At 57.3% G+C, this 25663-nt stretch overlaps 4 protein-coding genes across 4 annotated transcripts; 1 reads left to right on the top strand and 3 right to left on the bottom strand.

Moving 5' to 3' along the window:
* Positions 1 to 1164: 1164 nt before the first annotated feature.
* On the bottom strand, positions 1165 to 1761 carry DIRAS1 (DIRAS family GTPase 1; the record flags this gene model as incomplete). Its single annotated transcript, XM_079546880.1, has 1 exon — positions 1165 to 1761. The coding sequence occupies one exon, from the start codon at positions 1759 to 1761 to the stop codon at positions 1165 to 1167; it is 597 nt and encodes a 198-aa protein (XP_079403006.1).
* Positions 1762 to 5745: 3984 nt separating this feature from the next.
* On the bottom strand, positions 5746 to 7200 carry SLC39A3 (solute carrier family 39 member 3; the record flags this gene model as incomplete). Its single annotated transcript, XM_079546584.1, has 2 exons — positions 5746 to 6486; positions 6994 to 7200. The coding sequence occupies 2 exons, from the start codon at positions 7198 to 7200 to the stop codon at positions 5746 to 5748; spliced, it is 948 nt and encodes a 315-aa protein (XP_079402710.1).
* Positions 7201 to 11751: 4551 nt separating this feature from the next.
* SGTA (small glutamine rich tetratricopeptide repeat co-chaperone alpha) lies at positions 11752 to 18380 on the bottom strand (the record flags this gene model as incomplete). The annotated part of the gene is made up of 11 exons (XM_079546828.1): positions 18332 to 18380; positions 17287 to 17419; positions 16343 to 16446; positions 16065 to 16149; positions 15330 to 15429; positions 14507 to 14611; positions 14180 to 14318; positions 13519 to 13581; positions 13066 to 13103; positions 12082 to 12171; positions 11752 to 11866 (listed from the first exon to the last, which is right to left on the bottom strand). Exons 2-11 carry the CDS (start codon positions 17384 to 17386, stop codon positions 11752 to 11754), a joined length of 939 nt encoding a protein of 312 aa, XP_079402954.1. The 5' UTR covers positions 17387 to 17419; positions 18332 to 18380.
* A 455-nt stretch (positions 18381 to 18835) lies between these two features.
* On the top strand, positions 18836 to 24600 carry THOP1 (thimet oligopeptidase 1; the record flags this gene model as incomplete). Its single annotated transcript, XM_079546920.1, is given in 14 exon segments — positions 18836 to 18871; positions 18874 to 18925; positions 19263 to 19466; positions 20423 to 20571; positions 20945 to 21052; positions 21511 to 21613; positions 21870 to 22030; positions 22145 to 22280; positions 22368 to 22734; positions 22979 to 23180; positions 23297 to 23483; positions 23749 to 23877; positions 24175 to 24311; positions 24442 to 24600. Coding segments are annotated over 14 exon segments (2130 nt in total).
* Between the last annotated feature and the right edge of the window lie 1063 nt (positions 24601 to 25663).

The raw sequence follows: 25663 nt of genomic DNA, 5'->3' as shown, positions 1-25663 counted from the left end.
CCTCCCCACGGGGCCGTCAGCCCTCGCTGCAGCGGGGGGCGGGGGCACCCAACAGCCGCCCCCGTGCGCGGGCACGCGTGTGCGCACGGGCTGCGTGGATGCTCGTGATCGCAAGCACCTGTGCACGCACGTGCACGTACACGCATGCACACTCGTGCACGTGCATGCACGCGTTCGCGCACCCGTGCATCTGAACGTCCCCCCCCCCCCCCCCCACCACTGGAGGTAGGGGAGGGGGGGGGTGACCAGCAGCGTTTCCCAACTCCGTGGGGACGCAGCAGCGTTTCTTATCTCTTTATTGAAGGAAGACTATTTCTAGAATAAAGGCTACATCGTCACGTCGCCTCGTCCCTCGGTGGGGTCGGGTGGGTGTAAAACGCCGGAGGAGGAGCGGGGAGCAGGCACGGCCCCCCCCCCCCCCCCATTGTGTGCACCCCATGGCATTGGGGCGGCCCCGGGGTGGGGGGCAGTAGGACCGGAGTGAGGGGTGACCCCGCAGGGATGAGGGGCTGCTGGCGGCAGGGCCCTACTCCGGCCGGGGGGTGGGGTGGGGGGGGACAAGCAGAGGGCTCCGGGGGGCGTGGGGCAGCGGGGGGCGGGCAGAGCCTCGGGGGTACTGAGGAGGAGGGGGGACCCCGACCGCATGGTGGTGGATTTTGGGGTGCGGGGAGGGCTCTGCGTCCGAGCTCGCCAGGATTGTGCTGGGTCAGGACCTGCGCAGGACCCGATGCTTTGTGCTTGGGCTGGCGGCTCTGGGGGACGGGAGGGGGCTCAGCAGGGGGCAGCAGAGGGGGCTCCCACCCAGGGAAGGGCACCGTGCAGGAGGGACAGCCCAGGGCTGCTGTGACCGTCACCAGGGGGGTGGCTGCACCGCTGCCACGTTGCACAGCACACGGGGACCTGGGTGGGCGTCCACGGCCCCCGGTGGGGTCCCCCCATCCCATCCCCACACGCCCGTGTCCAGTTGTGCTGCAGCACGCACGCGGCCGGCCCCACAACCCTGTCCCACTCCACGAGGCCGAGGGTCCCCATGGGTCTGTGTCCCCAAACCCAACGATGGCCACAGCTGCCCCGCAGGCACCGCAGACGCAGGGAGCACACAGGGACAGCCCCACCACGGGGAGGTGAGGGGGGGGGCCGGGGGGCACGGGCCAGTCCGGGGTTCTACATGATGCTGCACTTCCCCTTGATTTTGTCTGTCCTCTTCTGCTTGCTGGAGCGCTTCCCGTCGATGGTGAGGCTGACGTTCCTGCGCTTCTCCAGGTTGAGCAGCTCCTGGAAGAGCTCCTTCACGTTGTAGTTCATCTTGGCCGAGGTCTCCATGAAGGCGCATTTCCACTCCTTGGCCACGGCCTCCCCCTCCCTGCTCTCCACCTCCCGCTGCGTCTCGTCGCACTTGTTGCCCACCAGCATGATGGGGATGCTCTCCACGCTGCCCTTGATCTGCACGATCTGCTGGTAGATGGGCCTCAGCTCCTCCAGCGACTGCTTGCTGGTGACGGAGAACACCAGGATGAAGGCATGGCCCTTGGAGATGGACAGGCGCTGCATGGCTGGGAACTGATGGCTGCCGGTGGTGTCGGTGATCTGCAGCGTGCAGACGCTCTTGTCGCAGCTGATCACCTGCCTGTACGTGTCCTCGATGGTGGGGATGTAGGTGTCTCGGAACGTCCCCTTGACGAAGCGCAGCACTAACGAGCTCTTCCCCACGCCGCCGGCACCGAACACCACCACGCGGTAATCGTTGCTCTGCTCCGGCATCGTGGCCCCCCGCTGCAAGGGATGGAGCACAGGGCACACATCACAGCTGCGGGATGGACCCCCACTGCCGGCCCTCCGCTCCCACTGTGTGCAACAGGGGGGGGTCCCAGTGCAGCCCCCCGCCCTTGGGCCGCCCTTCAGGCCGTGGGGTGGCTCTCGCTGCCCGCCTGGGGTGCAGCAGCCTTTGCTATTTTTACCCCCCCCCCACGCCGTGGCCATATGGCCGAGCCACAGCCAACGGCACAGCAGCTGCGATCGGAGCAGCACCACCGGGGGGGGGGGGTGTGTGTGACACAGACACCCCCAGCAATGGGAGCAGCACAGTGGGGCAGCCCCCAGCCCAGTCTGACGGTCCCCAGAGCCCCGGGGCTGCGCTGTGGAGATGGCTGTGCTGAGTAAGGAGGGGCCATTTCGTGCACAGAGCTCAGCGCTGCGCTGTGCCACCGCTCTGCCCTGCGGATGGTGTCACACAGCTGCGGGCTCACAGCACGACGGGTCCCCACGAGGTGTCCCCACATGTGGGAGCATCTCTGCTCCCCACGCAGAGCGCAAGCACTCAGGAGGTGCAAAGCGTGCCGTGCCACGGGGCTGCCATGCCGGCAGCGCCATCCCAAAGGAGGTGAGCGGGCACACAGGGATGGCACACGGTGCTGCTTTGGGGTCAGCTCTGCCCCACTCTTGGCACGTCCCATGTGCACCCAGGGGATGCGGCCCTTTCGTGGGGTCCCACGGGCACCCACTGCCCCACAGCATTGCCTGGCACCGGGCGAGTACGTGGGATGCAGCCAGAGCCCATCAGCACGGCCTCAGCACCCAAAGGTTTGGTTCTGTGCCATCTGGAGGCGTCGGAGCCGCACGGGGATGGAGCAGAGGCCGTGGTGGCAGAGAAGCCCTGTGCCATCATCCCCGTGCCACCATCATCCCCGTGCCACCACCATCTCCGTGGCACCTGCCTGCAGCGGTGCCGAGGACCGCATCCCCGCTGCCGTGGGGTGCCAAGGGGTGGGAAGGGGCCTCCTCGGCACCCACGGGTGCTGCAGAGCCCCGTGCAGCCCCGACCTGCGCTTCTCCCCGGTGCTGAGGACGGCGCCTGAGCCCCCCCCGGAGCTCCGCACCATCAGCGGGGGAGGGGGGGGAGCGGGGGAAACACACAAAACATGCGGGGCTGGGGTCGGGATGGGGGGCGGAGAGAGACGGGATGGGGCAGAACGGAGGGGCGGGATGCAGGATGGGGGCAGGATGGGGGCAGGGCAGGACGGTCCCGGTGCCCGCCCGCCCCCCGCCGTCCCTGCCTTTGCCCGGGGCATCCCCTACCTCCCCCCCCCCCGCCGCCCCCGGCCCCGCTCCCCCCGCGCGGTCGCATTGCGGTGCCGCCGCCTCACCGTGCGCTGCCCGGGATCCGCCCTTGGCTGCGGGCTGCACCGCGGCGTCAGCGCATGGCCCGGCCCGGCGCTGTGCGGTTCCGATGCGGCGGCCGCTGTCCGCTCGCTTCGGTTCGGTTTTCGGTTCGGCGCGGTTCCGCCCGGTGCGGTGCGGTGATGCGGGGCCGGCGCGGCTCTGCGGGGCTCAGCTCGGCACGGCGCGGTGCGGTGCGGCCGCCGCAGAGCCGATCCCGCCCCGCCGCCGGCCCCGCCCGCCGCGCCCGCCCCACCCGGGGCTGCCGGACCCCCCGGTACAGCCCCGAACGGCGGCGGAACGGGAGGGGACGGACGGACGGACAGGGGTGGGACAAACGGACGGGGATGGGACACGCGTGACTTGGGACACGGATACGGAGATGGGGACGCAACGACACGGGGACGTCTGACGGGGCTGGGGACGGACAGACGGGGGCAGACGGACGCCCGGATGGGGGGCAGAGCCGTCGGAACCGCTGCGGCCGCTCAAGGGAACCGGACCGCGCTTCGGGTTCACGGTTCCCCCATCACCACCGGCACGGCACCGGGGCTGCGTTCCCCACTAACAGCGAGGGGCTGCAGCCCCCATAAAAGGCTCCGGGGGCGGCGCTGTGCGGCCGGGGCGCTCGCTCTCCATCCAGAGCAGCGGCAATTAAAATCCGCAGCTGCTATTAAGAGCAGCCAGCAGAGGAGCGGGGCTCCAGCACCCAAACACCAACACGGGGCTTTGGCTGCGCTTTTTGGGGACGAGCTGACAGCAGCCGCAGCCCCCCTTCCCCCCTCGTCCCCCCCGGACCCCCGGCAGCGCTACCAGCCGTTCAGATGCCGCTCATTGCAGGGGATGAATGAGTTCCCTTCAGCATTTTCACTGCGGCTCCTCCTCCGTTCATTCACTCCGCAGCTCCCCACGATGCCGGGCGCTGCGGGGGCTTCCCAGGAACACACAGCACAGAGCGGGGCTTCGTCGGGAGGGCTTCATCTTTCCCCAGTCCATACATCAGAGCATCAGTCCCACTGCAGAGCACCCCAGGGACCCCCAATGAGTGGGGAAATGCTGCTCAGTGAGTGGGGAAATGCCCGAGCTCAGCCCTGCCGTGCGCTGCCCGGCAGAGGTGCAATAACACACACGGATTCGCTGCATGGAGACAAATGAGATTCTCATCAGGCCCTGCTGATCTGTGCCAGCCGAGGCCTAAAATAACGCTCCCTTCCTCTCCTCCCCCCCCCCCTTTCGCCACTCCAGGTTTCTTCAAAGCAAGATTAATTGACTTCGGTGCGCCGCAGCAATTAAAGCACCGAGCACCAGGCCCTGTCAGATGATCCTCATCAGCCTCCATATGCTGCAGCTGTGCCAACCGCTGCTCCAAGATGCTGCCTCGCAGTCTCCCCCATCCCTCTTGCTGCTCGGCTCATTGCAGCACGGCTCAGCCCCTTCTCTGCGTCCTTAGGATTCCATCAGCGCTTCCCTGAGCTCTGCTAGGAGCTCTGCTCTGCCTGGGGGAGCTGCTGCACGACTGATGGCCACGGAGAATGGAAGCAGAGCCCCTGCGAGAGCAGCACGCTGAGCTCCTCAGCGTGAGGGCGAGCAGAGCGGATCGCAAGGGAGCGTGATGTGCTGAGCCCCGGGGATGCAGCAAGGCGCTCAGGCACAGCGCAGCCTTGGCTCTGCCCTACAGCTCATCGACCTCTGGGGAAGAAACATCCCTGAAAGCACCGACAAAATGGCCCTGCACAGCCTCAGCACTGCCAGCACGGGCAGAGCTCCCCTCGCTGCCGTGACTCAAACGTGGGTGTCTGGCTTGGAAACATCGCTGCTGTGCATCGCTGCCGCCCATCTCTTGCCATCTGCTGGACCCTGGGCTGCAGGAGAGCATCCAAAGGCCTCCCAGGTACGGATGGGAGGCTTTTCCAGCAGAGCTGAGGTTTTCTATAGGGAATGCACAACACGGGGTTGAGGTGGGGGGAATGGTGCAGGGCACGGAGCCCAGCCTCGTTTCTTCATTAATCACTAAGAAAAGCTCCATTTGTGGGTCAAAATGGAGCTCGGAGCTGTGGCAGCAGTGGCACCGAGCAGCCCCAGAAGGGATGTTATTTTTGGCAGCTATTACAACCAGGTTTTGCTCAAAACTAAGCCAGCAAAAGCAGCTTAGTGCAGCTGTGCCATCCGCGCTCACACCTGCCTCTGCCTGCGCTTCTGTCGCAGTTCCTCCCCTTCTCAGAGCCCGAGCAGCAGGGAAGAACCCCGCAGCCAAATGCAGTGCAGGGGGAGCGGGGAGGAGGGGGTGGCCGTGGGGACCAACAGGGAATGAGATGCGTGCTGAGCTCCTGGGACACGGCCTCAGAACTGCAGCGTCTGTGTCCAGCACGAGCTGCTGCACCTGCAGATCCAGCAGGCAGGGACAGGACCTTGAGGCACCTGCATTGGGGCGCTGCGTTGTTCTTCATTCCCTCTGAGCACGCAGACGTTCTCCTTGGGGTCAGTACTGCAATACCAGCAGGCCGTGATGTTTGGCTTTGCTGCTGAGCTCCGGTATCCCCTGGGTGTGGGGATGGCTGTGTGGGGAGGAGGTGAGCTTCGTTTCCCACCTCACCACTTGAGGAAAACCAACCCAGCCAGCACGGCGTAACCCAGCACCAGGAAGAGGACCTTCAAGAGACGACTGCTCTTGTCTTCCAGCTCCTTCGCCAGGATCTCAAAGAAGGTGATGAACAAGAAAGTGCCCCCCGCGACGCCTTGCAGGAGCAGAGAAGTGATGCTGCCCGCCGTGCTCTGGTTGCTCTCGATCCCCATCCCAATGCTGATGCCCAGAGGGATCATCAGGCTCACCGTCACCGCCAGCTTGGCAGCGTCCTTCATGGGCAGCGAGGCCTTGGCCATGCTGATGCCCAAAGCCACGGCCACCAGCGTCTCGTGGATGGCAACGCCCAGGAACAAGCTCAGCACTCTGCTTCCCTCCTCCTGCAAGCCCAGGGCCAAACCCTCAAAGATGGAGTGCGTGCACAAAGCGAACACCAGGCTGACCAGGCGCAGGGGGCTGGAGCGGGACAGCTGGTGGACGTTCAAACCGTGGCTGTGGGAGAGCCGGCCGTGCTCAGCGTGCAGAGCGCTGCCCCGTGGTGCTGCAATGAAGGGACTCTCGTATTCAGAGTCGCTCCCGGCATCCGAACCGGCGTTGAAGGTTTCTAAGTCAATAAATGAGGGCTTTTCCTTTTGGAAGGTCAAAACGAGCTGTTCCACAAACACCGTCATGAAGAAGCCAAGCATCATGATGGTCTCGGCCACCGGGTAGTCTGTGGTCACGTTCCCCTGCTTAAGGACTTCATCGAGCTGGAACAAAGCACACAGCCCTGTGTCAGCTGCTTTTTGCCCTCTATAGGCACACAGAGCATCACCAGGAGGCTCTCAGGGCTTCCTACAAAACTCCTTTTGGGAGGAAAGTCTCTGACAGGCAACACAGGGGGGGAGGGAAGCTTGGCTCTGTAACAGTGAAATATTCCTGTTGTGTTCACACAGCACACAGGGAGATTAAACTGATCCAGGATGCTTTAACGCCCTCGCATTCAGACCTCGGGGTGAGACAGGGAACCTGTTAGCCTCACACAGAGCTCAGTGGCCATCTGACCACTGATGGTTTAAACACGGGCCTGGAGTCAGGAGTTTGAGCCTAAAGGCCCAGGTGATGCTCAGCCTCCTCCTGCACCAAACAAGCCTAGCTTTCCAACCAAACAGTACCCGAATGGGAGGAGGGGGCTCTGTGGTTACAGACAGCCCTCACGCCTCCAATTCCACAGGGAATTGAGCTGAGCTCCCCGTGGGGCTCAGGCACCCGGTTACCTTTCCTCTCACGGCGGGCAGCAGGGCGTTGAAGCAGGTGGCCAGGAAGACCCCTCCTCCAAAAGAATTGCAGAGGGTGATGAGCTTCCTGGAGCGGTGAGCCTTCTCGTAATCAGCCTCGATGATCTTGACGGGGAGGAGGGACCCGGCCAGCATGAGGACACAGATGCCCAGCAGACACAGCACTTTGGCTGCCACGATCTTCATGGTGCTGCCCTGCAGCAGCTCTCAGGGTGCATCAGCAGGAGAGAGAGCTCGGGCAAAGTGCAGGGAAAGGAGCTCCTGGAGCTGGTAGCTGTGGACAGGAGAGGAGAGTTTTGCTGCGTATTTAGCATGTAGAAGAGCACCTTGCACCCAGCTGTGTGCCAGCCCCTGTGCAGGAAGGACCCGAACTCTGCCTTCACTCTGCTAGGCAATGTGTGGGGAGATCACAGAGAGGCACAGAGCTCTCACACAACTGAACTGCAGCAAACAGAAACCTTGCAAGAGCTGCATTGGCTGCACGAAACTGGCACAGCCTCAGCTGGTAGAGGTTTTAAACCAGTTGATCTCACAGTGAGACCCACCTGAGTCCAAAGGGTCAAGACATTGGTTTTAACCACGAGAAATGAGTAAGGGCTAGAGCTGACAGCCTTCAGCTTCGTTCAGGAATGAAATTAAAGATCCCCTTCCAGCACTCATGCAGGGTTTGGGGTTGTTTTTTTTTTTGCACTGTCCTCAAAACCAGACCAGCAGATTCAGTTTCCTCAGCCCCTTCTGCCGTCCCTGTCGGTGCTGCCTGGCTGCTTGTGGCTCTGATCCGTTGGCACCTCTCTCAAGGAAAACCCCATGCAGAAATGCACTGTGAGGTCCCCTACTGTTCACAGGGTGTAATAAATGAGGCAAACCAGGTGGTGGTTTTACACCAGAGAGAAATGCAACATCTGAGTAGTAGCCTGGGTCCTGAAACTGACTCCATCTGAAACGGGTTTGCCTCCAGATCACACGCAGCGAAACCCATTTAAAATGATTTTAGGAAGGTGACAAAATGGAATCTATTTATATAACATGAACAGGTGCCTCTGCTGACTGCTCTGCTGTGCTGATGAGCACAGGCAGCACTGTACCCCTGCTGGCATCAGATCAGCAGCCCCAAACTGAGCTGTGCTCACACATACCCTCGCACCAGTGCTGGACAAGGTAAATAATTGGATAGCTGCCCATTGGACCATCAAATTAACTTTAAAACAAAAGATTCCTGAGGGAAAATTTCCCTAGAGGGTTGACAGGATGAATCACTACAACCCCTCCTGTGCAGCAGGCTGCATAGATGGTGATTGTGTTACCGGGTACGTTGGGGTTGATGGATGCTGTGCGTGATGGGGGAGTTTAAAAGCCTCTTTTCAAGTTCGAGCTCAGCCTACCCAGGAGCAAACAGAGGTCACAGCAGTCTGTCCATCTGCAGCAGGGCTGGCTCTCAGTTAGTGTCTCAGTGATGTCCATCAGCAGCAGCACAGCTCAGATGACACTGATGGACTCGCACTGGGCCTGAACAAGGGCAGAGCTGGGCACACGCTGACAGGAGGGCTGCGGCTGTCACTGCTGCTGATGGGCAGAGATGCTGCCCCTGGGCCTGCCAGTGCCTGTCAGCACATTGCTGACACAGCTAACAAGGCACACTGCCTTTGTAATGCACACACTGCAGTTTGAGCATCAACAGAACAAGGGTGTCACCTTGTATGGTGATGGCAAGTCATCACACCACATCTTACGTTAGTGACAACGCATTGGGATCGCACAGAGAAGAGCTCATGGCTCTGCTTGCTGGGTGTGAAGGTTGCATCTCAACTGTTATGTGCAGGCAGCTCCCAGGAGAGCAAGCAAACAGCACTGAGTGTTCCAGCACCTGCACCTCTTCTGGAGTCAGCCTGGCCTCCGCTCAATCCCAGAAAACTGCTTCTGCTTGTGTCTAACCTGGCCCCAGCAAAGTGCCTCGAGCTGCTGGCAGCAGTGGAACGGCCCTCTGTGACCTCTGAGGAAAGCAGCTTAGTGACAAACGGAGCAATGAAAGCTGGAAATACCTCGTGCTCCTCTCAGCCCACTCCTCCCAGCACGCAGCGGTCGGCTCCTCTGACTCCTGGATATATTGGCAGCCCAGAAACCTCTGTAACAAAGAATGAATGTGGGATATGCGTGGCTTACCGTCAAAATATTTGGGCAACAGAAAGTGCAACGAACAGACAGTGTGAAGTTTAACGTCCCAGATCTGTGCCCTGACGCTGCTGGGGTGTGGGAAGCAGGCCGGGCCCCCAACCTCCCTCTGGACGCCCCCCGGTGCCTGCTGAGAGCACACAGGGAGCCCGGGGGGAAGAGGCCGTGCTGGGGGCTCCTCCCAGACTGTGGGCACGAGGTGGGGTCTGCAGGGACAGCCCCGGGGAGGGGGATGAGATGCCCAACGGCCCTGTGCGCAGGGCCACAGCCCGAGCCCCCCCCCCCCCGCTGTAGGGCAGCCCCACAGCCCTCGAGCCCCGCCCAGGCCCCAGATCCCACCACAGCCCCTGCCCCACCCCAGTTACTTCAGTAACACCCCCCCCCCAACCCCAGTTCTCCCAGTAACAGCCCGCAACTCCTTGCTACCTCAATAGCGAACCCCCCCGATCGTCCCAGCTCCCCCTCAGGACCGGATCCCCGCCCCCCTCCTCCCGACCCCTTCAGGAACGGCCCCCGGCTCCCGTTACCTCACAGCCCAAACTCCCCGCCCCAACGCCCCCCACTCACGCGCCGTCCCCCGCCTGCGCCCCGTCCTGGCTGCCCCCGCACGGCCCCCGCCCCCGCTCTGGTGAAGCGCTCTCCTATTGGCTGCGGTGAAAAGGACGGCCTCCCATTGGCCGCGGCGGCCGTCAGTCAGCCCGCCACGCCCAACGGGCGGGTGCCGCCGAATGGAGTCCGCCGGAAACGCGCGGCGCGACGGAAGGTTCCGGGCAGCGCACGGAGCAGCGCTGTCCGCACGGCGGTGCTGACGGGGACCGGCGGCGCACAGAACAAAACGGAGAGAGGCGGCCCCGGGTATCGCTGCAGTCACTGCGCTGAGAGGGATAGCGAAGAGTGTCCAAATCGTTTATTCTTCACAAGTTACATTAAGCACATATAAATTTATGGAGCATTTACAGATCTTTTTTCCTTGATATTAATCTTCAAAGATACCTGCTCATTCGTACCACCATGTCTCCTAGATGGGCATTTTCCATCTCCCACGCACTCCTCTCCAAGCCAGCTGCTTCTGTGCCCAGCCATAGGGCCAGGAACACGCCTTTCCCACCACCATGGAGGAACTACCTTAAAACCAGTCCCAAGGCCGATACCAAAGTCTCCATCCTCATCCAGCGACTTCAAGGGGAACTTGCCAGAGCTTCCCATGCACCCAGGAACGACACAGGCAGCTCTGGAGGGTAGGAAGCTGCAGGCACCCAGCAGCAAGGACCTTCTCCCTCCTCCCACATTGAACCAGCAGCCCCTCAATACCTTTCTATCCAAGGAGCATTTTTATTCCTTCTGCCTGCTGCTCAAGCCCCCTCTCTACTCCTATTATCAGTACGGTCAACTGGGTTGATTACTTACATGCATAAAAGACAAATTAAAAAACAAAGAGAAACCTTTTAAACACCAAAAACATCGTATCTTTCTCACTGTCCACCTGACTAGTTCACAGATTGGCTCATTCCAACAATAATTACTAAACACTAGACGAGTTTTGTCAGGACTGGGGATGGAGCCCAAGCAGCGTATCTGGAAACGCCCTAAAGGAGTCACAGATGAGCATGTTCTACCTGATCAGTCCCAGCCCCCCGACACATCGACACTAACCTTAGAGAGGCAGTCACCAAATCCTTTGTATTAACAACACCGGCAACGTTGCTACAGACCTGAATGAGAAACATGGTGAATCTAATCAACAGAAACCCTGATCCTGGAGGCAGGAAGATCCAGCGATCTCCAGGGCGCTCAAACATCACCGTCTTGTAACTGGCGAGAAGATTAATGGGCATCAGGGTGGGGGTGGGACTCCAACACTTCTCTGAAGTGGGGTGTGGGCAGGAAAGTGAAGAAATCCTGTAGTGAAGAGTGCATCCTTCTTCAAAAACGGGTTAAAAAATTCCCACGTAGCAAAGAACATAGAAATGTAACAGCGTCGTTCATTTCGGAGTTTCTATAGAAAGACTGTTGGTGCTGGTTTGTGTTTGCTGGATCTTCCAGAGGAAAACTAATGGAAAGGTGGAGGGGGAGGAGCAGGACGAAGACCGGGGAAAGAAAGTGTGAATCTGTCTTTAACATGCAGGTCGTATAAAGTATTTTGGGTTTGTTTTTTTTTATCCTCTCTCTTTTTTTTTCCCCCCCTCTTGGACACTTCCAATTCAAGAAATGGCAACACGCACATGGCTTCCAGTTTTTAAAGCAATGAACAGAGTTCCCACGGACTGCGCTGCAGAGACAGGAAGACAAAGACATTTGCAAATTCAATTTCTGAGAAAAGACAGCATCCTTTTCACAAGTGCCAACGTCACATAAGGAAACTCATTCGCCAGCCACAACGCGTGAGGGAATTTGTTCACCGCTCTGCAGAGCTGAGCCTTGCATCTCCCCAAGGCACAGCACCAGCAGAGAGCTCAGTCTGCACAGAGGGGAGGAGACCTGAGCTGCTTGGTGAAGGCACAAGGCAGATATTGCAGCAGGACACCGAAATGCTCCCCTCTCAGCTGGCCACGGCCTCACCTGTCAGCCTCATTCCTGCTGATCTTCATTGCTGGCACTTGGAGTTCGACTCCTGATCTGGCTTCGTAGCTGCTCTATTAATTCAGGATTCTGCTGCTGCATCTGCTGAGCAAACTGCTGGCCCCTGCAGGAGAACAAGCTACTGTTACTGTGTTCTCACACACTGACACGACCAGTGCAATGCAATCCTTCCCAGGTGATTGCCAGAGCTCTGCTCTGACAAGTTCACGTTACAGTGCAACTTTACTCAACCCTCAACTGAAGTTTTCACTTTTGGTCAGAAAATCTGAAGTCTGTTTGCAGATTAAGGCCGTGGAGAAGAACCAGCTCCCTACTCACGCTTGTATGAGGCTGGCAAGATCATTGGTGGAGGGGCTGGTGCCTGCTGCTCCCATGGGGTTATGGCCACCAGAAATCATCCCAGACATGCTGTGGAAAGAAGAGTCATTGCTCAGAGCAGAAAAACACAACAAAATCTGTTTTGTTTTACACTAGGAGGGGAAAAGAAGAGCCATTGTATCCTGAAGCTGCACCATCTGTAGAAATATTTATAACAGCTTCAGTTTCTGTACTGACAAATATTCCTCCCTCCGTGGGCAAGCTTGGTGTTAGGCTTAATTACAACACTGCCCCTCCTCACACCAGGTATTTGACAGCTCTGCACCAATGAGATTTACTGACAGGATTCTTGGTTATCAGCGCTGAATGCATTGGGTCTGCAAAGCCCCTTTCCCTCCAAGTCCTCAGGCTGCACCTGGCACAGAGCCTCAGCTGACAACAGAAGTGCGAGGAGCAGGCAGAAGCAAATGGACATGGAGGCAGATGTTCAGCCCTGCAGCTGGGCTGCTTCATACAGCAAGTAGAGGATGAGCTCCAGAAGGGCTCCAGCTCACTGCCTGCCTGAGCTCTGAAGGGACAGACTGCAGAGGTACCTGCTTTATGTGCTCTGTGGCCTTACCCTGTCTAAGCATCTGGCAGGTTGTGAATCGATCCTCATAACTCTGCAGTACAAAGAATCAAAAATATTCTTTCTAACGGAGAGTGAGATGTGAAATCTTGTCTCCACATCACACAGACACGGCGCAGCAGAGCCAAACTGTCCCCAGCTTCCCAAAGGCAGCTCCAGTGCCACAATCTATCCTGCCTCCTATTGAAGCCCCTCTTCAGCACAGTCCAGAGCACTCAAAACGCACCGTGGCTCAGGAGATGGGGCTGCTTTAAGGGCTGCCTTCCACATTCCTGGTTCCAGCACCCCCCCCCTCCCACCACCACAGCCTCAAAGGAGCGACTCAAAGAGGAAAGAGAACATGGGATCAAACTTACAGCTGTTGTACTTGTGGATTGTTCATTAGGTTAGACGCCTATTTAAAGAGGGGGAAAAAAAAAGGACACCCTATTTAGTCAGAAATGCCTGGGTAGATATGCAGATGTTGTGCCATTCAACTACGAACAAAGCGAAGGCAGAAATACTTGGAAGCAGATCAATAGGACAAAAATAGCAAAGAGAAGCACAGTGCAACACACAGGACAAGGCTGGTAACGCAGAACAGGCACCCTTTCCACACCCAGCACGTCCCAAAGAGCAGCCTGTGAATAAATCACTGGCTCTTTATTTGACTCGGGTGAAAAATACAAGCACAGCTTCCTCACAGCGGCACCGAAACAAAGGAATGACAACCGAGCTGCTCACGAGACACCAAAACTCCCCACGTCCCGAAACATTTCACCCTGAAAGGATAAACGCACAGCCTGGCTGCGACCTGGGCCCACATTTACCATACTCATGAAGCCAGGGTTGTTCAGCAAGCCAGCTAAATCGAATCCTCCAGGACCTCCGGTCTGCAACAATAAAGACACAGCACGTGGGTGCTGACATCCTCTCACTTCCTGATGCAACAAACAGCAATGAATGCTACTTCAACCCTGCTACTTCAACCCTCCCAGCGTTATCAGAACCTGGTCTTTAAAGCATGACAAAGGGCAGGCTGGGGACGAGCTGCTCAGGGAGGCAAAGGGCGAATGCTGATAGCGACGATGGCACCACAATGCATCACTGAGCAGCTCTCGCCCAGCCCTGCCAGCCGTGCACTGCCCCAAACCAGCAACCCGCCACTCAAACACACCCACCTGCTCACCTCTGTGCTACAGAAGCCTCTAGAAAACCAAAATCCCCTTCAAAACACTCAAACAGTGTTTCAAAAAGCTCCTTCTGATCAGCCTTGCTTCCCAGCCCGAGGCGACTGCGCTCCTGCAGAGCGCTGAAATCGCTCTCCCTGGGTTTTAGAGGAAGGGTTCACAGCAGCAGCACTTGTTAACCATCTCCCCTCCATCTGCACGCAAGATTTGTATTCTAAACACAACCAAGCACCTGCAGCAGCGCAGGAAAGAAGCCTCCATTTCATCTCATCTCCGCTTCAGTGTTGCTTTCTGAACTTACCGGACTAGGAGTCTCTTTCATTTTCTGTTCAGCTATTTTAAGGTTGGATTTGTAGGTGTCGTTGTCTGGATCAAGCTCCAGGGCTTTTTTGTAATAGACAACAGCTTCCGTGTGTTTATTTAAACTGGAGAGAGCCAAGCTGTTGAAGTGGAAATAAAAGAAAGTTACAGAGGGAGGTAAGGACTCGCAGCCTTCCTCCACCCCAGCAGAGGTGAAACACCAGGTATTTTTACATGGCACTGCAGGGCAGAACACTGCTGATAGTGTAATTGCCACCAAGCACTCGGAGACTGAAGTTCTGGCACAAAACCCCCTTCTCTCACTTACCCCATTCTGCCGTAAGCTTTGCTGTAGTTTGGATCGATGCCGATTGCTCTTTCACAGTCTCTGACTGCTCCAGCATAATTTCCTAATTTACTGTATGCAGCAGCTCTGGAGAGAAGAAGAAAGATGTGCAAAACCACTTATCAGCTTGAACATGCTGATCAAGGTCACCTCTGCTCCCTCTCTGCAGCCTCCTGTTCTAAAGGGAAAGTCAAAGTGTGAACTTGACCCAAATCCAGACCGTTCCTACGTGAGCAGCTCGCTATCCAAACCCTCAGCCTCACATTCTGCTCCTGCTGCAAACAAACCTGAGCTCTCCCCCCTCCTTACAGACATTCCAAGAGGAAGGAAGCAGGAAAGGATCCCATCGCTGGCTCGGCCTCATCTCCCCTTCACCCCCATATCTCAGTCACAAGGACTGCTGCTCCTGTTTTCCTGTGCTCTCCACATGCTCACAGCAAGCCTTCAGCTGGTCTCACTGCACTGCTCTGTTTTTGCCTCTCAAATCCCAGCCCTTGTCTTACTGAAGGAGTTAATTGCATGAAAGCAGACAGCGCTCCTTGGTACCCTCATCTCTCTTAAAATGCCAAAGGGTTTGTTTCCACACCTACTGAGTGATGCCAGGGCACAGAGCTGGCTAGAGGCACAGGAGAGCGTGTCACCGAGCTAAGGAAAAACCAGAAGCAAAACCACCACAAACAGCAACAGAACAAGCAGCCTACAGAACTTTGGAAAGGGGATTTTGAGCGAGCAGGAGCTTGAGGTGTAAGAAATAAGGGCCAAAAAATAAGGGCCGCAGGTGTGCAAGGCCAGAGACAACCAGTACCTGTTGCAAAAATACACAGCGTTGGATGGATTTAACTCAATTGCTTTTCCGTAGAAAGACACAGCAGCTTCAAAGTTCTCTGCCTTCATCTGTTCATTCCCTAAAGAAATGGAGAAAAGGCTGAGTAAGTTAAAAATGCAGGCAAACAAAAGCAACGAGCCCGGATCTCTGCTCTTCATAAGAAAACAGAACAAAAGAGAAGCCAAGAGCTTGCATCTCTTGCTGATCTGTCAAACTGCGTGCAAGCGTGAGGCAAGTTCAGCAGTGCAGCAAGAGATCCTTATCTTGGCAATTTCAGGTTACTTGTCAGCCTTTCAGATCCTGCAGGCTCCCTCAGCTGCTTTCCCATCTCAGACACAGCAGAGGCCTCCCCAGAGTCACTCTGTGCTCTGGACATCAACGCAGTGCACTGGCTTACTGAAAGCTCCCTGCTGTACGTCAGCACTGCTCACGCTGTCTTGCATGGCAGAGAAAAGGCAGCACACAGAGGAGAGCCCAGCAGGAAAGATGCCACATTTACACAGCACGGGCCTTCAGAATGCAAAAGAAAACGCTGACCCAGCTGTCTACGTAGGTTCTGTGGCAGCTAAATAACACCAACCTCCACACGAGCAGAGGAACAAGCAGAAACAAAGGGCTGATCCCATCCATGCGCTCCCCAGGTGCTGAGTGAGCTGAGCCTTCCACCCCAACATCATTTAAACCTCATCAAACCCCAGCTCCAGGGGAAGCTACCTTCGGTCTTGAGCCTTTCAGCTTCAGCTACGTCATCTTCAGAGGGGGTGACAGGCTCCGAGTTTGCTCTCATGTGTTCAGGCTCCTTACAAGGAAAGGGAGAAGGCTGTGCTGAGATCAGGACTCCCACAGAGAAGTTCCACACCTCCCCCTTCCCAAGCACATCGAGCCCAAAACATTTCACTCCCACACGCCTCCAGGGGGGCAGAAACCAAGCAAAGCTCATTGCTTTGGCTGCTCACATCGAAACTCAGCACATATTTTGAATATTTGCTCACCTTTCCTGCAGCAGCTTCAAATATTTCAGGGAGAGTTTGTGACACAGCGAGGCCTTGGTCTTCCAGGGAGACTCCAAAAGCTGTCTCCAGGCACTGGATTGCCACTGGGCGTAACGAATCAGGTCGTTAGCTCTCCCCATTCTAATTACTTAGCTCTCTTCCACAACACCCGAATTTCTTACAGTTGAACACGCCAGAAAAACACCCCAGCATATTTTACCAAACCCTCAGAGCTGGGCAAAGCAGCTCCCAGGAAGCATCACTGACAATTCCCATCCCCTCAGGTAACTTCAGAGCAGGTGGATGCTAACAGAACAAGGGCTTTATTAGCACTCCCAAAGCTCAGAGCCAAGAGACAGCAGCACGTTTGAGGCAACACAGGAAACAAGCAACCAAGCACCACGCTCTGCAGGCAATGCCTGCGCTCCCCCTTCCACCACACAGGCCAAACACTAAGGCATAAGCTCCTTAGGCAGATCTTTTAAGATCAGCGTGCTCTCGTGACAGGGAAGCCCCCTGTCTGAATGCTTCACGGTGTGATGTGGAAAAGCACTTTGAGAGCAGACCTGGAAAAGCACTTCTGCAATATGAATCATTTCCGTACTGCCACAGAGTTCTTGTTCTGCGCTGTTACCAAACCCTCCACTCAACCTCATTGAAGATAAAAAAGTTTTAGATCTCAAACCCAGGGTCAGGGAGGCTTTTGATCCCAGGCATATCCGTTCCTCAAGCTAATCTAGTTTTGAAAGAGGGAGCAAGAAATCAGATAAGCAATCAGCATCTCTAATTGCCTGCTATCTGCCTAAGGAGAAAAACTCATTCAAATCTTGGATGTTAGAAACAGCCCAGGCAAGTTACGAGGCAGAGGACGGCAACCAAACGTCCAAATTGCTCCACGAGCTGGGCTGACAGATCCACACACATATCAGAGAATGGCCACCTACCTTCCAAACTCTCCTGAGCATCTGGAGAAAGACCCCCGTTCTGTAGCTGGTCATGTAAGAACTGGATGATGGAGTACGCAAGGCGCTTCTGGTCTGCCATTGTGGGAGGCTGTGCTGTTTGGACTTCTTCTAACTTAAAAAAAATATATTATAGTATCTGTAGAGAAAGAAGTTACATGACCTGAAGGGCTGGAAGTCAAAGGTCTCTTCTGCTGTTCTCTCCCTATACGAAAGGGATGAGGGAATCCTTCAGGATGGAGCAAGGCCTGCAGAGCCTTCATTAATCCCTTTACTCTACAAATACTCAGCTGACCTCCCAGCCCTCAATTCGCCTCTGCACGGCACTGGCCTGCCCCACACACCACTGCCAAGGGAACCACACGAAAGGCGTTAGGGACACACAGCCCCCAGAAATGGATCAAAAAGACCCAGCCCCGAGGAGATCAGCACTAAGAACACCGCAGCTCTCCTCTTCCTGAGCCAACGCGGGTGTGAGACAAAGACAAGGGGACAGCACGGGGAAACGGTGAGCCGAGCCTGGAGCTCTGCACGGATCCCCACCAGATTCGCAAGACGCAAACGGCCTCATTGCCCTGCAGGGAATCAACGCAGCTCCCAGCACGGAGACGGGAGCGCAGAAAGCCGCGCAGGGCTCGTGAATTGAGAACCCAACTGTTTAAATGCAACCTCTGCTAAAGGAAACCCCGCTGTCCGGCCCGGCTCTCTGTCAGGCCCCGGGGGCTTCTGGGCCGGCCCAGCAGCGGTGTGTCCGTCTGTCTGTCCGTCTGTAGTGGCTACGAGCGTGCGGCCCCGAGCCACGCCGACCCAACGTGCCCTCAGCTCGAGGCCCGCACAGCTCTGGATCCCCAGCGCAGGCCCCGGGACACGGCACGGCCCACGTCAGACCCCAGAACGAAATGAAACCGCCCGGCCCGGAGCCAGGCCTCGGTCGCCCAGCAGCGCGGTGCAGCGTAGCCCGGCTTCCCGCCGCCGCCGTCCCCCGCCCCGCCGCCACCGCCGCTCCGCCCCGCCCCGCCCCGCTCACCGGGCACCGCGACGCTCCCCACGGCCAGGGCGGGCGCGGCACTGCGCATGCGCCGCTCCCACCCCACGCGCACGCGTGCTGTCGGAATGATACTGCGCATGCGCGTCGCGTGGAGCGCTCAAAACGCGTGCGCAGCAGCGAGGCTCCGCCCTCATCCGCCATGACAGAGCCACGGGGAGGGGCGGAGAGCTCGACGCATGCGCATTGCGTGCTCTCTTAGGTGACGGCTGGAGGCCGGAAGCGCGGCTGCGGCTCCTCCTCGTTAACCATAGAGACGATCGGGGGTGTGTCGCTATAGGAACGGGCGGGCGGCCCAGCCGGGCCGGTTGCTCTGCTGCCGGCGGTGCGATGGCGCTCAGGGCCGTGGGCGTTGCGGGGATGGTGATCGGGCCGCTCCTGCTGCACCGGGCCGGGCTGAAGGGACTTAGAGAGCGGCCCGGTCCTCCCCGCTCCCACAATCCCTCAGCGCGGCCGCTCTGGCCGCCCGTCTCGCTGCTCAGGCACATGCTCGGTGCGCGGGGCCGGCGCGGTTTCCTCGCGGCCTCGTCAGCAGCAGCGGGGCCCCCCGGCCGGCCGGCATGGCTCCTCCTACAGGTAGCGGCTCGGGGGGGGCAGGACTGCGGCGAGCAGTGGGGGGAGGATGGAGGGTGGAGGAGGAAGCCTTGGGAGGGGGTGAGACCCGGGGGCTGGGGGCACAGGGCACGGCCCGGGGGGGGGAGGGGAGACAGAGCAGCCCCATAGGGCCCGAGGGGACCCCCGCCCTTGGACAGCCCCTTTGGTTGAGGGCACGGTGTTCCAGCCCCCTGCACCGCTGTTTTGCCCTCCGTGCCAACCTGTGTGCAGGGCCCCTACGGGGTGTTCTTACGGAGCTCGGGATGTGCAGCTGAATTTTCCTCCCGGCTCGCATATGGTTTCCTTCCCGTTCCCCCAGGTAACGTGGTGGACAGTCAGTCCCCCCGCCCGCCAGCCAACCAGCTGCGCTGGGATCTGAGTGCTGAGCAGATCGAACGCATGGCTGCTGAGCTCACCGAGAGGACCAAGCTGGTGTACGACCGTGTGGGCTCCCAGGAGCAGGGCGAGGTGTCCTATGAGAACACCCTGAAAGCGCTGGCGGATGTGGAAGTGGAATATACAGGTATGCGTGTGAAGTGGGAGCGCTCGCTGTCAGGAAATCTACATCTTAATATGTGTGTTTTTTGCACCTTGTTTTGGTTCTGTCATCTCCTTTTGCCTTCCCTTGACCCGCTCTGTGATGTGTGTGCTTTTCTAGTTAATGTTTACACAGCCAGGTACAAGTACAAAGCAAAGAGTAGACTTGGAACGGAAACCTGAGTCTAAAATGAGAATAGTGTTTTGGCAGCAGGAAGGTCTGCGGGAGGAGCAGCTCGTTTTCAAGGTTGCCTGCTGATTTTACATGTCAAGATGCATCAGTGGGAACAAAGGGTGCATTGACAGAAGTCTCAGAAATCCTTAGGTCGTTGTCATTTTTGGTTTCTTCTCCAGGGCAGTGGATGGATATCTGTGTGTGTCTGTTTGAACATTGCTGTCATTTTAGGGGTTCTGCAAAGTAACGTGATGTGATGGCGTGGTGTTATCTGGTGGTAGCAGGGAATGTTTTCTGTACATTCATTTCTAAAATGGAGATGAGTCAGGTGAGAGCACACCTGGAGCATTGCAGCATTCAGGAAGCATCTGCAACAAAGGTGTGTCACTGATGGCCTGGTTCCATTGTGGAAGGAGGCATGCAGCCATGCTGCCTGCGTGTCTGCCAGCTGTCATTCTGTTGATACCAGCTAAGCCTGGCAAAATAGTTGGGAAATTCATGCAAGTTTTGTGAGAAGGCCTGAGTGTAGGGAGAAATCAGTGGACGGATCTGGTTAGCAGGCGTGGCAGCGAGCATGGGGTCACTCCAGATTTGTCTGAGGGCAGCAGCTTGCCTTGCTCTCCCTGTGTGTGGGCAGCTGGGTCAGGCTCCAGGGCTGTCAGACTGGCTCCCAGTTCACACAGACTTGCTGTCTGCACTCCTGCTCGTGAGCAGCTCTGGGACACGAAGCTGTTGTCTTTTTTGTGATCTCTCTGCTGTCTTTGCAGTCCGTCGGAACATGCTGGACTTCCCCCAGCACGTCTCTCCTTGCAAAGACATCCGTGCAGCAAGCACTGAAGCTGACAAGAAGCTCTCAGAGTTCGATGTGGAGATGAGCATGAGGCAGGATGTGTACCAGAGGATTGTCTGGCTCCAGGTACGTGCCTCTGAGTGGGGAACTGAAACTTCCTGGAACGACAGCAAACTTTCTTCCCTTGTCCCAGGCCTTAGAAGCAAGTGATGCTGGGTCTGGAGCTGAGTAGTTGTATGGTCTAGGTGCTAGAGTGACCTGAGGCATTGAAATTTGAGGGCTGTGACACAAACCCAGGGCCTTGGTTATCCTTGTGGTTAAAAAAGTAAAAATAAAAAGCGTTGGTATGCTTGCCTCCCTTGTGGAAAAAGGCCTGGGTAATTCTTCTGTGTCACTAGTGTTACAGTTGCCAACAGGTCTCAGGACCAACTTCCTGCAGCAGCGTGTGAGGATGCCTGATCCCTTGGCTCCCTGTGCTCATGGGCTTTGTTTTATACAGGAGAAAGCAGAGAGTGCCTCGCTGAAGCCTGAAGCAAAGAGGTACCTGGAGAGGCTGATCAAATTGGGCAAAAGAAACGGTCTCCATCTGCCTGAGGAAACGCAGGAGGTGAGAGCATAGAACTGCAGAGGAGGCCTTGTGGGGTGGTAGGGAGGGGAGGCTGAGGTGGGCAGACTGAGGGATGAGCTGCTCAGGGTCTCCCTCTCACCACGAGCCAACGGCTCAGTGAAGGAGCCTGAATCAAGGTTAAAAATACAAGAGAAGGTGAGATGAAATAAGGGCAGGGGAGGCAGCTGCTTCAACACCTGCAGCTCTTGAGCCTGCGGGAGGCAGTGGGGACCTTGCTGAGGTGGCTGCTGCCTACCAGGTGTGATCAAAGGGAGCCTGTTCCAGGCTGAGAGCTCAGTGCCTGCACACAATTAATTCTGCAGCGTTGTGTTTGAATAAAAGCCAACTGCAAACCACCGGGCGACTCAGCAGGCAGGCTGCTGGCTGGAGGTTTGAGGGGTGCTGTTTGACTTTCCCGTTTGGACTGACTTCTTCCTGTCTGCCTCTCTATTTTAAAGAAAATCAAAGCTATTAAGAAAAAGCTGAGTGTCCTTTGCATAGACTTCAACAAGAACCTGAACGAGGACACCACCTTTTTGCCCTTCTCGAGGGAGGAACTAGGTATGGACTGCTTGTGCTTGCCAGTTCTCTGCATGCTGTGGTGGTGGGCCAGGTACAGAGTTAAAAAAGGGTGGTCTGCCTTTTTTCTGTGTGAGCAAGAAGTGTTTTTGTGCTCTAGTAGCACAGCCCAGCCATTTGCAGGAATGTGAGCACTGGGATTGCTCTGGGGAAGGAGCAAAAGCTTGTTTCTGTGCACAGACCTGATATTTTGGGGGAAAGATGTGGGCTCTTTGTCATTTGCCTGCTCTTTTCTCAGGGGGGCTCCCTGAGGACTTCTTGAACTCTCTGGAGAAGACAGAGGACGGCAAGCTGAAAGTCACCCTGAAATACCCCCACTATTTCCCTCTCTTGAAGAAGTGCTACGTGCCTGAGACAAGGAGGAAGGTGGAGGAGATGTTCAACTCGAGGTGCAAAGAGGTAGGTGGCCTCACTGCTGGCCAGGAGGAGCAAATGCCAGTTAGGACATGGGCAGCTCGTGCTTCCTTTCTTGTGTACCTGCTTTGTGCTGAGCTGTGTGCCTTTGCATTGCAGGAGAACTGCTTGATCCTCAAGGAGCTGGTGGACTTGCGGGCTCAGAAAGCCAGCCTGCTGGGCTTCAGCACTCATGCTGATTTTGTGCTGGAGATGAACATGGCTAAAAGCAGCAAGACAGTGGCTACTTTCTTGGGTATGGCTGTGTGTGGTGGAGGGGGGAACAGGGGCACTGCTGGGCCGAGTGCTGCTCTCACCAACGCTGCCTCCTGTGCTTTCCCAGATGAGCTGGCCCAGAAGCTGAAACCCCTTGGGGAGAAGGAACGGGCAGTGATCCTGGACCTGAAAAAGAAAGAATGTGAGAAGCGAGGCCTGGAGTTCGACAACCGCATCAACGCCTGGGACATGCGCTACTACATGAATCAGGTGGAGGAAACCAAGTACAGCGTGGACCAGAACCTGCTGAAGGAGTACTTCCCCATGCAGGTGGTCACCACGGGCCTGCTGGCCATTTACCAGGAGCTGCTGGGGCTCACTTTCCATCTAGAAGAGAAGGCTCAGGTGTGGCACGAGGACGTCCAGCTCTACACGGTGAAGGACACCTCCTCCGGGGAGACCATCGGCAAGTTCTACCTGGATCTGTACCCACGGTGAGGCTCGGGGCAAATCAAATTGAGGGATGAGGGGCAGTGGGAGCAGAGTGCTGTGTGCCTGAGGAGGAGAGACATCCCTCTCCCCAGCACGTGGCTGTGGCAGAGGGGGGCTGGGGGTGTCCTGGGGGTACTGGCTCTGTGTGAGCTGCAGCATCGCCGGGGCTGCTGAGCAAAACTCAGTGCCCTGTTTGATGGCTCGTGGCTGGGAGCATCAGACAGCAAACTCCTCTTCCTCACCCAGGGAAGGGAAGTATGGGCACGCAGCCTGCTTCGGCCTGCAGCCAGGCTGCCTCCTGCCAGACTCCAGCCGGCAGATCTCGGTGGCTGCCATGGTGGCCAATTTCACCAAGCCCACACCGGATGCGCCCTCCTTGCTGCAGCACGATGAAGTGGAGACCTATTTCCACGAATTTGGGCACGTCATGCACCAGCTGTGCTCTCAGGTGAGGTCTGGCTGGCTTGGCAGAGGGGTGGTTTGTTACCTTTCCCCACTTTGTGCTCTCAAGTTGGGTTATGCCCCACTTGGAGATGTGGTTGACCGTCTGGATGCGTCTCCTAGGCGGAGTTTGCCATGTTCAGTGGGACACACGTGGAAAGGGATTTTGTTGAGGCACCATCACAGATGCTGGAGAATTGGGTGTGGGAGAAGGAGCCTTTGCTGCGCATGTCCAGGCATTACAAAACAGGAAGCCCCATTCCTGATGAACTGCTGGAGAAGCTCATTAAATCCCGGCAAGCAAACACGGGTAGGTGCTGAAGAGGGACGTGGGGGTTAGGAACAGAGGGTTGTGTGCTGTTCCCAGTGAGGACAGAGCCTTGCTGGGATGTCAGCTGCTGCATGTGGGGCAGGGAAGGGGACCGTTGATGACCTGGCTGGTCAGGATGGTCAGATGAAAGGCTTTGTCTCGTTGCCTGTTGGGACTGAGAGGCCTGGCAGGAAGGACCCACATCTGTGGGGAGAGTTGTGGGAGCCCCCAGGCCTCAGTTCTCCTCCTCCCCCCCCGGGAACAGGGCTGTTCAACTTGCGTCAGATCGTCCTGGCCAAGGTGGACCAGGCGCTGCACACCCAGACGAAGGCTGACCCTGTGGAAGTGTTTGCACAGCTCTGTGAGGAGGTGCTGGGTGTCCCTGCTACCCCAGGTATGCGGGGCTCGTGCTGGGGGCCTCTGTGCTGTTTCTGTGGGTTTGGTTCTGCAGGTCCCTTTCTGGGATGGGGCTTCAGGCTGGCTTGGAGGGGACGGTTTCCACTGACTCCAGGAAGAGGAGCAGGGCAGAAACCATACCAAAAATAATGGGAAATTCCATCCCTGTTTCCCCTGCGATTGTGAACAGGCTGACACAGCGCCTGCTCTGACACATTTACAGCACGGAGGGCTTTTTCCACGACCAGTTCCTGCAGCCTTTCCAGTTTAACCCTTCCCTTCCTTTGCTGTGAAGGTACAAACATGCCGGCTACGTTTGGCCACTTGGCTGGAGGCTACGATGCCCAGTACTACGGGTACCTCTGGAGCGAAGTGTACTCCATGGACATGTTCCACACACGCTTCAAGCAGGAGGGGATCATGAACTGCAAGGTAGGGAGGATGTCCTGCATGGCCAGACTGAGGGGCTGCCTTCCCCGGGGGAAGGAGGTGGTAGGAGGCACTGCAGCGAGGTCAGCAGGGAGCGGGTGCCCTGCACGCACTCCCATCTCTCTCCTTGCAGGTGGGCATGGATTATAGGAATTGTATCCTGCACCCTGGAGGGTCTCTGGATGCTTCTGACATGCTGAGGAAGTTCTTGGGCCGTGAGCCCAAGCAGGATGCCTTCCTGGCCAGCAAAGGACTGAAGGTAGAGAGCAACTCGCTGCCTTCAGCCTGCTAAGAAGCTGCTCCAGCCCGTTTGAGTCAAGCCAGCTCCTTTGCCTACTCACCAGTCCTCTCAGGCCCAGCAATGCCCAGTACTTCAGCACATCCTGGGCCCGCCCCATTGGAGCTGCTCCTCCAGGATCCTCCTCTGAGCCCATCTGGGCACTCAGAGCTGGGTTTGGTCCGGGTCCTGGGCTCTGCAGTGACGGCTCTGTGTAGGAAATTGAATCCCCTTTGTGGCTCCCCAGAAAGGGGCTGGGGCTGTCACTGGCCACAAAAGTTAGCTGAACTTTGTACCTGATTTCTGCAGGAGGGTGAGCTGTAGTCTCAGTGTTAGCTGGGGAGGAGGGTGAGAATTTAGCAAACTTGAACCATTGTTTTCAAATCCCTTCGTTAGGAGACTTCCCGTAGGGCTTGACTTGTTTTGTGACCAGAGTAGCCTTACTGTTGAGCGCAAAACAAAACAGCCTGAGGAGTTTTATTAGGAATCCCGCTCTCCCCATCTTTGGGCAGCCGTGGAATAAACATAGGAAGATCTCGGTGCTTAAAAACCAACGTGTTTGCCAGAATGTCCTGTCCTGAGCCGCTGCAGTGCTGCTGCTCGGGGGGCTGCGGTGTGTGGGGGGGGCAGAGACCAGGACCCCACGTCTGGGGTCACCCAGGGGCAGCCGCTGCCCTCGGGGCTCAGGTCACAGCAGCAGGGTGCCTTGCTGTTGGTGTCTGCTCTAAGCCAGGGTGGGACAGGGGAGGGCCATGGAAAAAAAAAAAGCAGGAGGCTTCAAACAGCACAGATGCTTGGGATAAAAATATCCAGTGGGCTTGGAGCCAGGGGAGGGCCTGGGAGCGGCCGGGGCTGTGGGGGCCAGCAGGCAGCCCTTCGCCTGGCCTCGAGAGCAGCGTGGCCCTGACAAGGCCCATGGCAGTGCCTGCATGGCACGGGGTGGAAGTAGGCGCCCTGCTGGGAGAGCTGAGGCCCTGGCTGTGGTTTGCTCCTGCTGCGGTGAGGGGTTTTCCCTGCTCTCTCCCCAGCTGTGAGGTTGCTCAGAGCCAGGCGTTGAGCCCTGCGGCTCCTCTGCTGT

The sequence above is a fragment of the Tetrao urogallus genome, assembly GCF_951394365.1.
Source record: "Tetrao urogallus genome assembly, chromosome: 25".
In the NCBI taxonomy this organism is placed as follows: domain Eukaryota; kingdom Metazoa; phylum Chordata; class Aves; order Galliformes; family Phasianidae; genus Tetrao; species Tetrao urogallus.
Note: the sequence above shows the minus strand (reverse complement) of the source record. Positions and strands in the feature narration are given on the sequence as shown.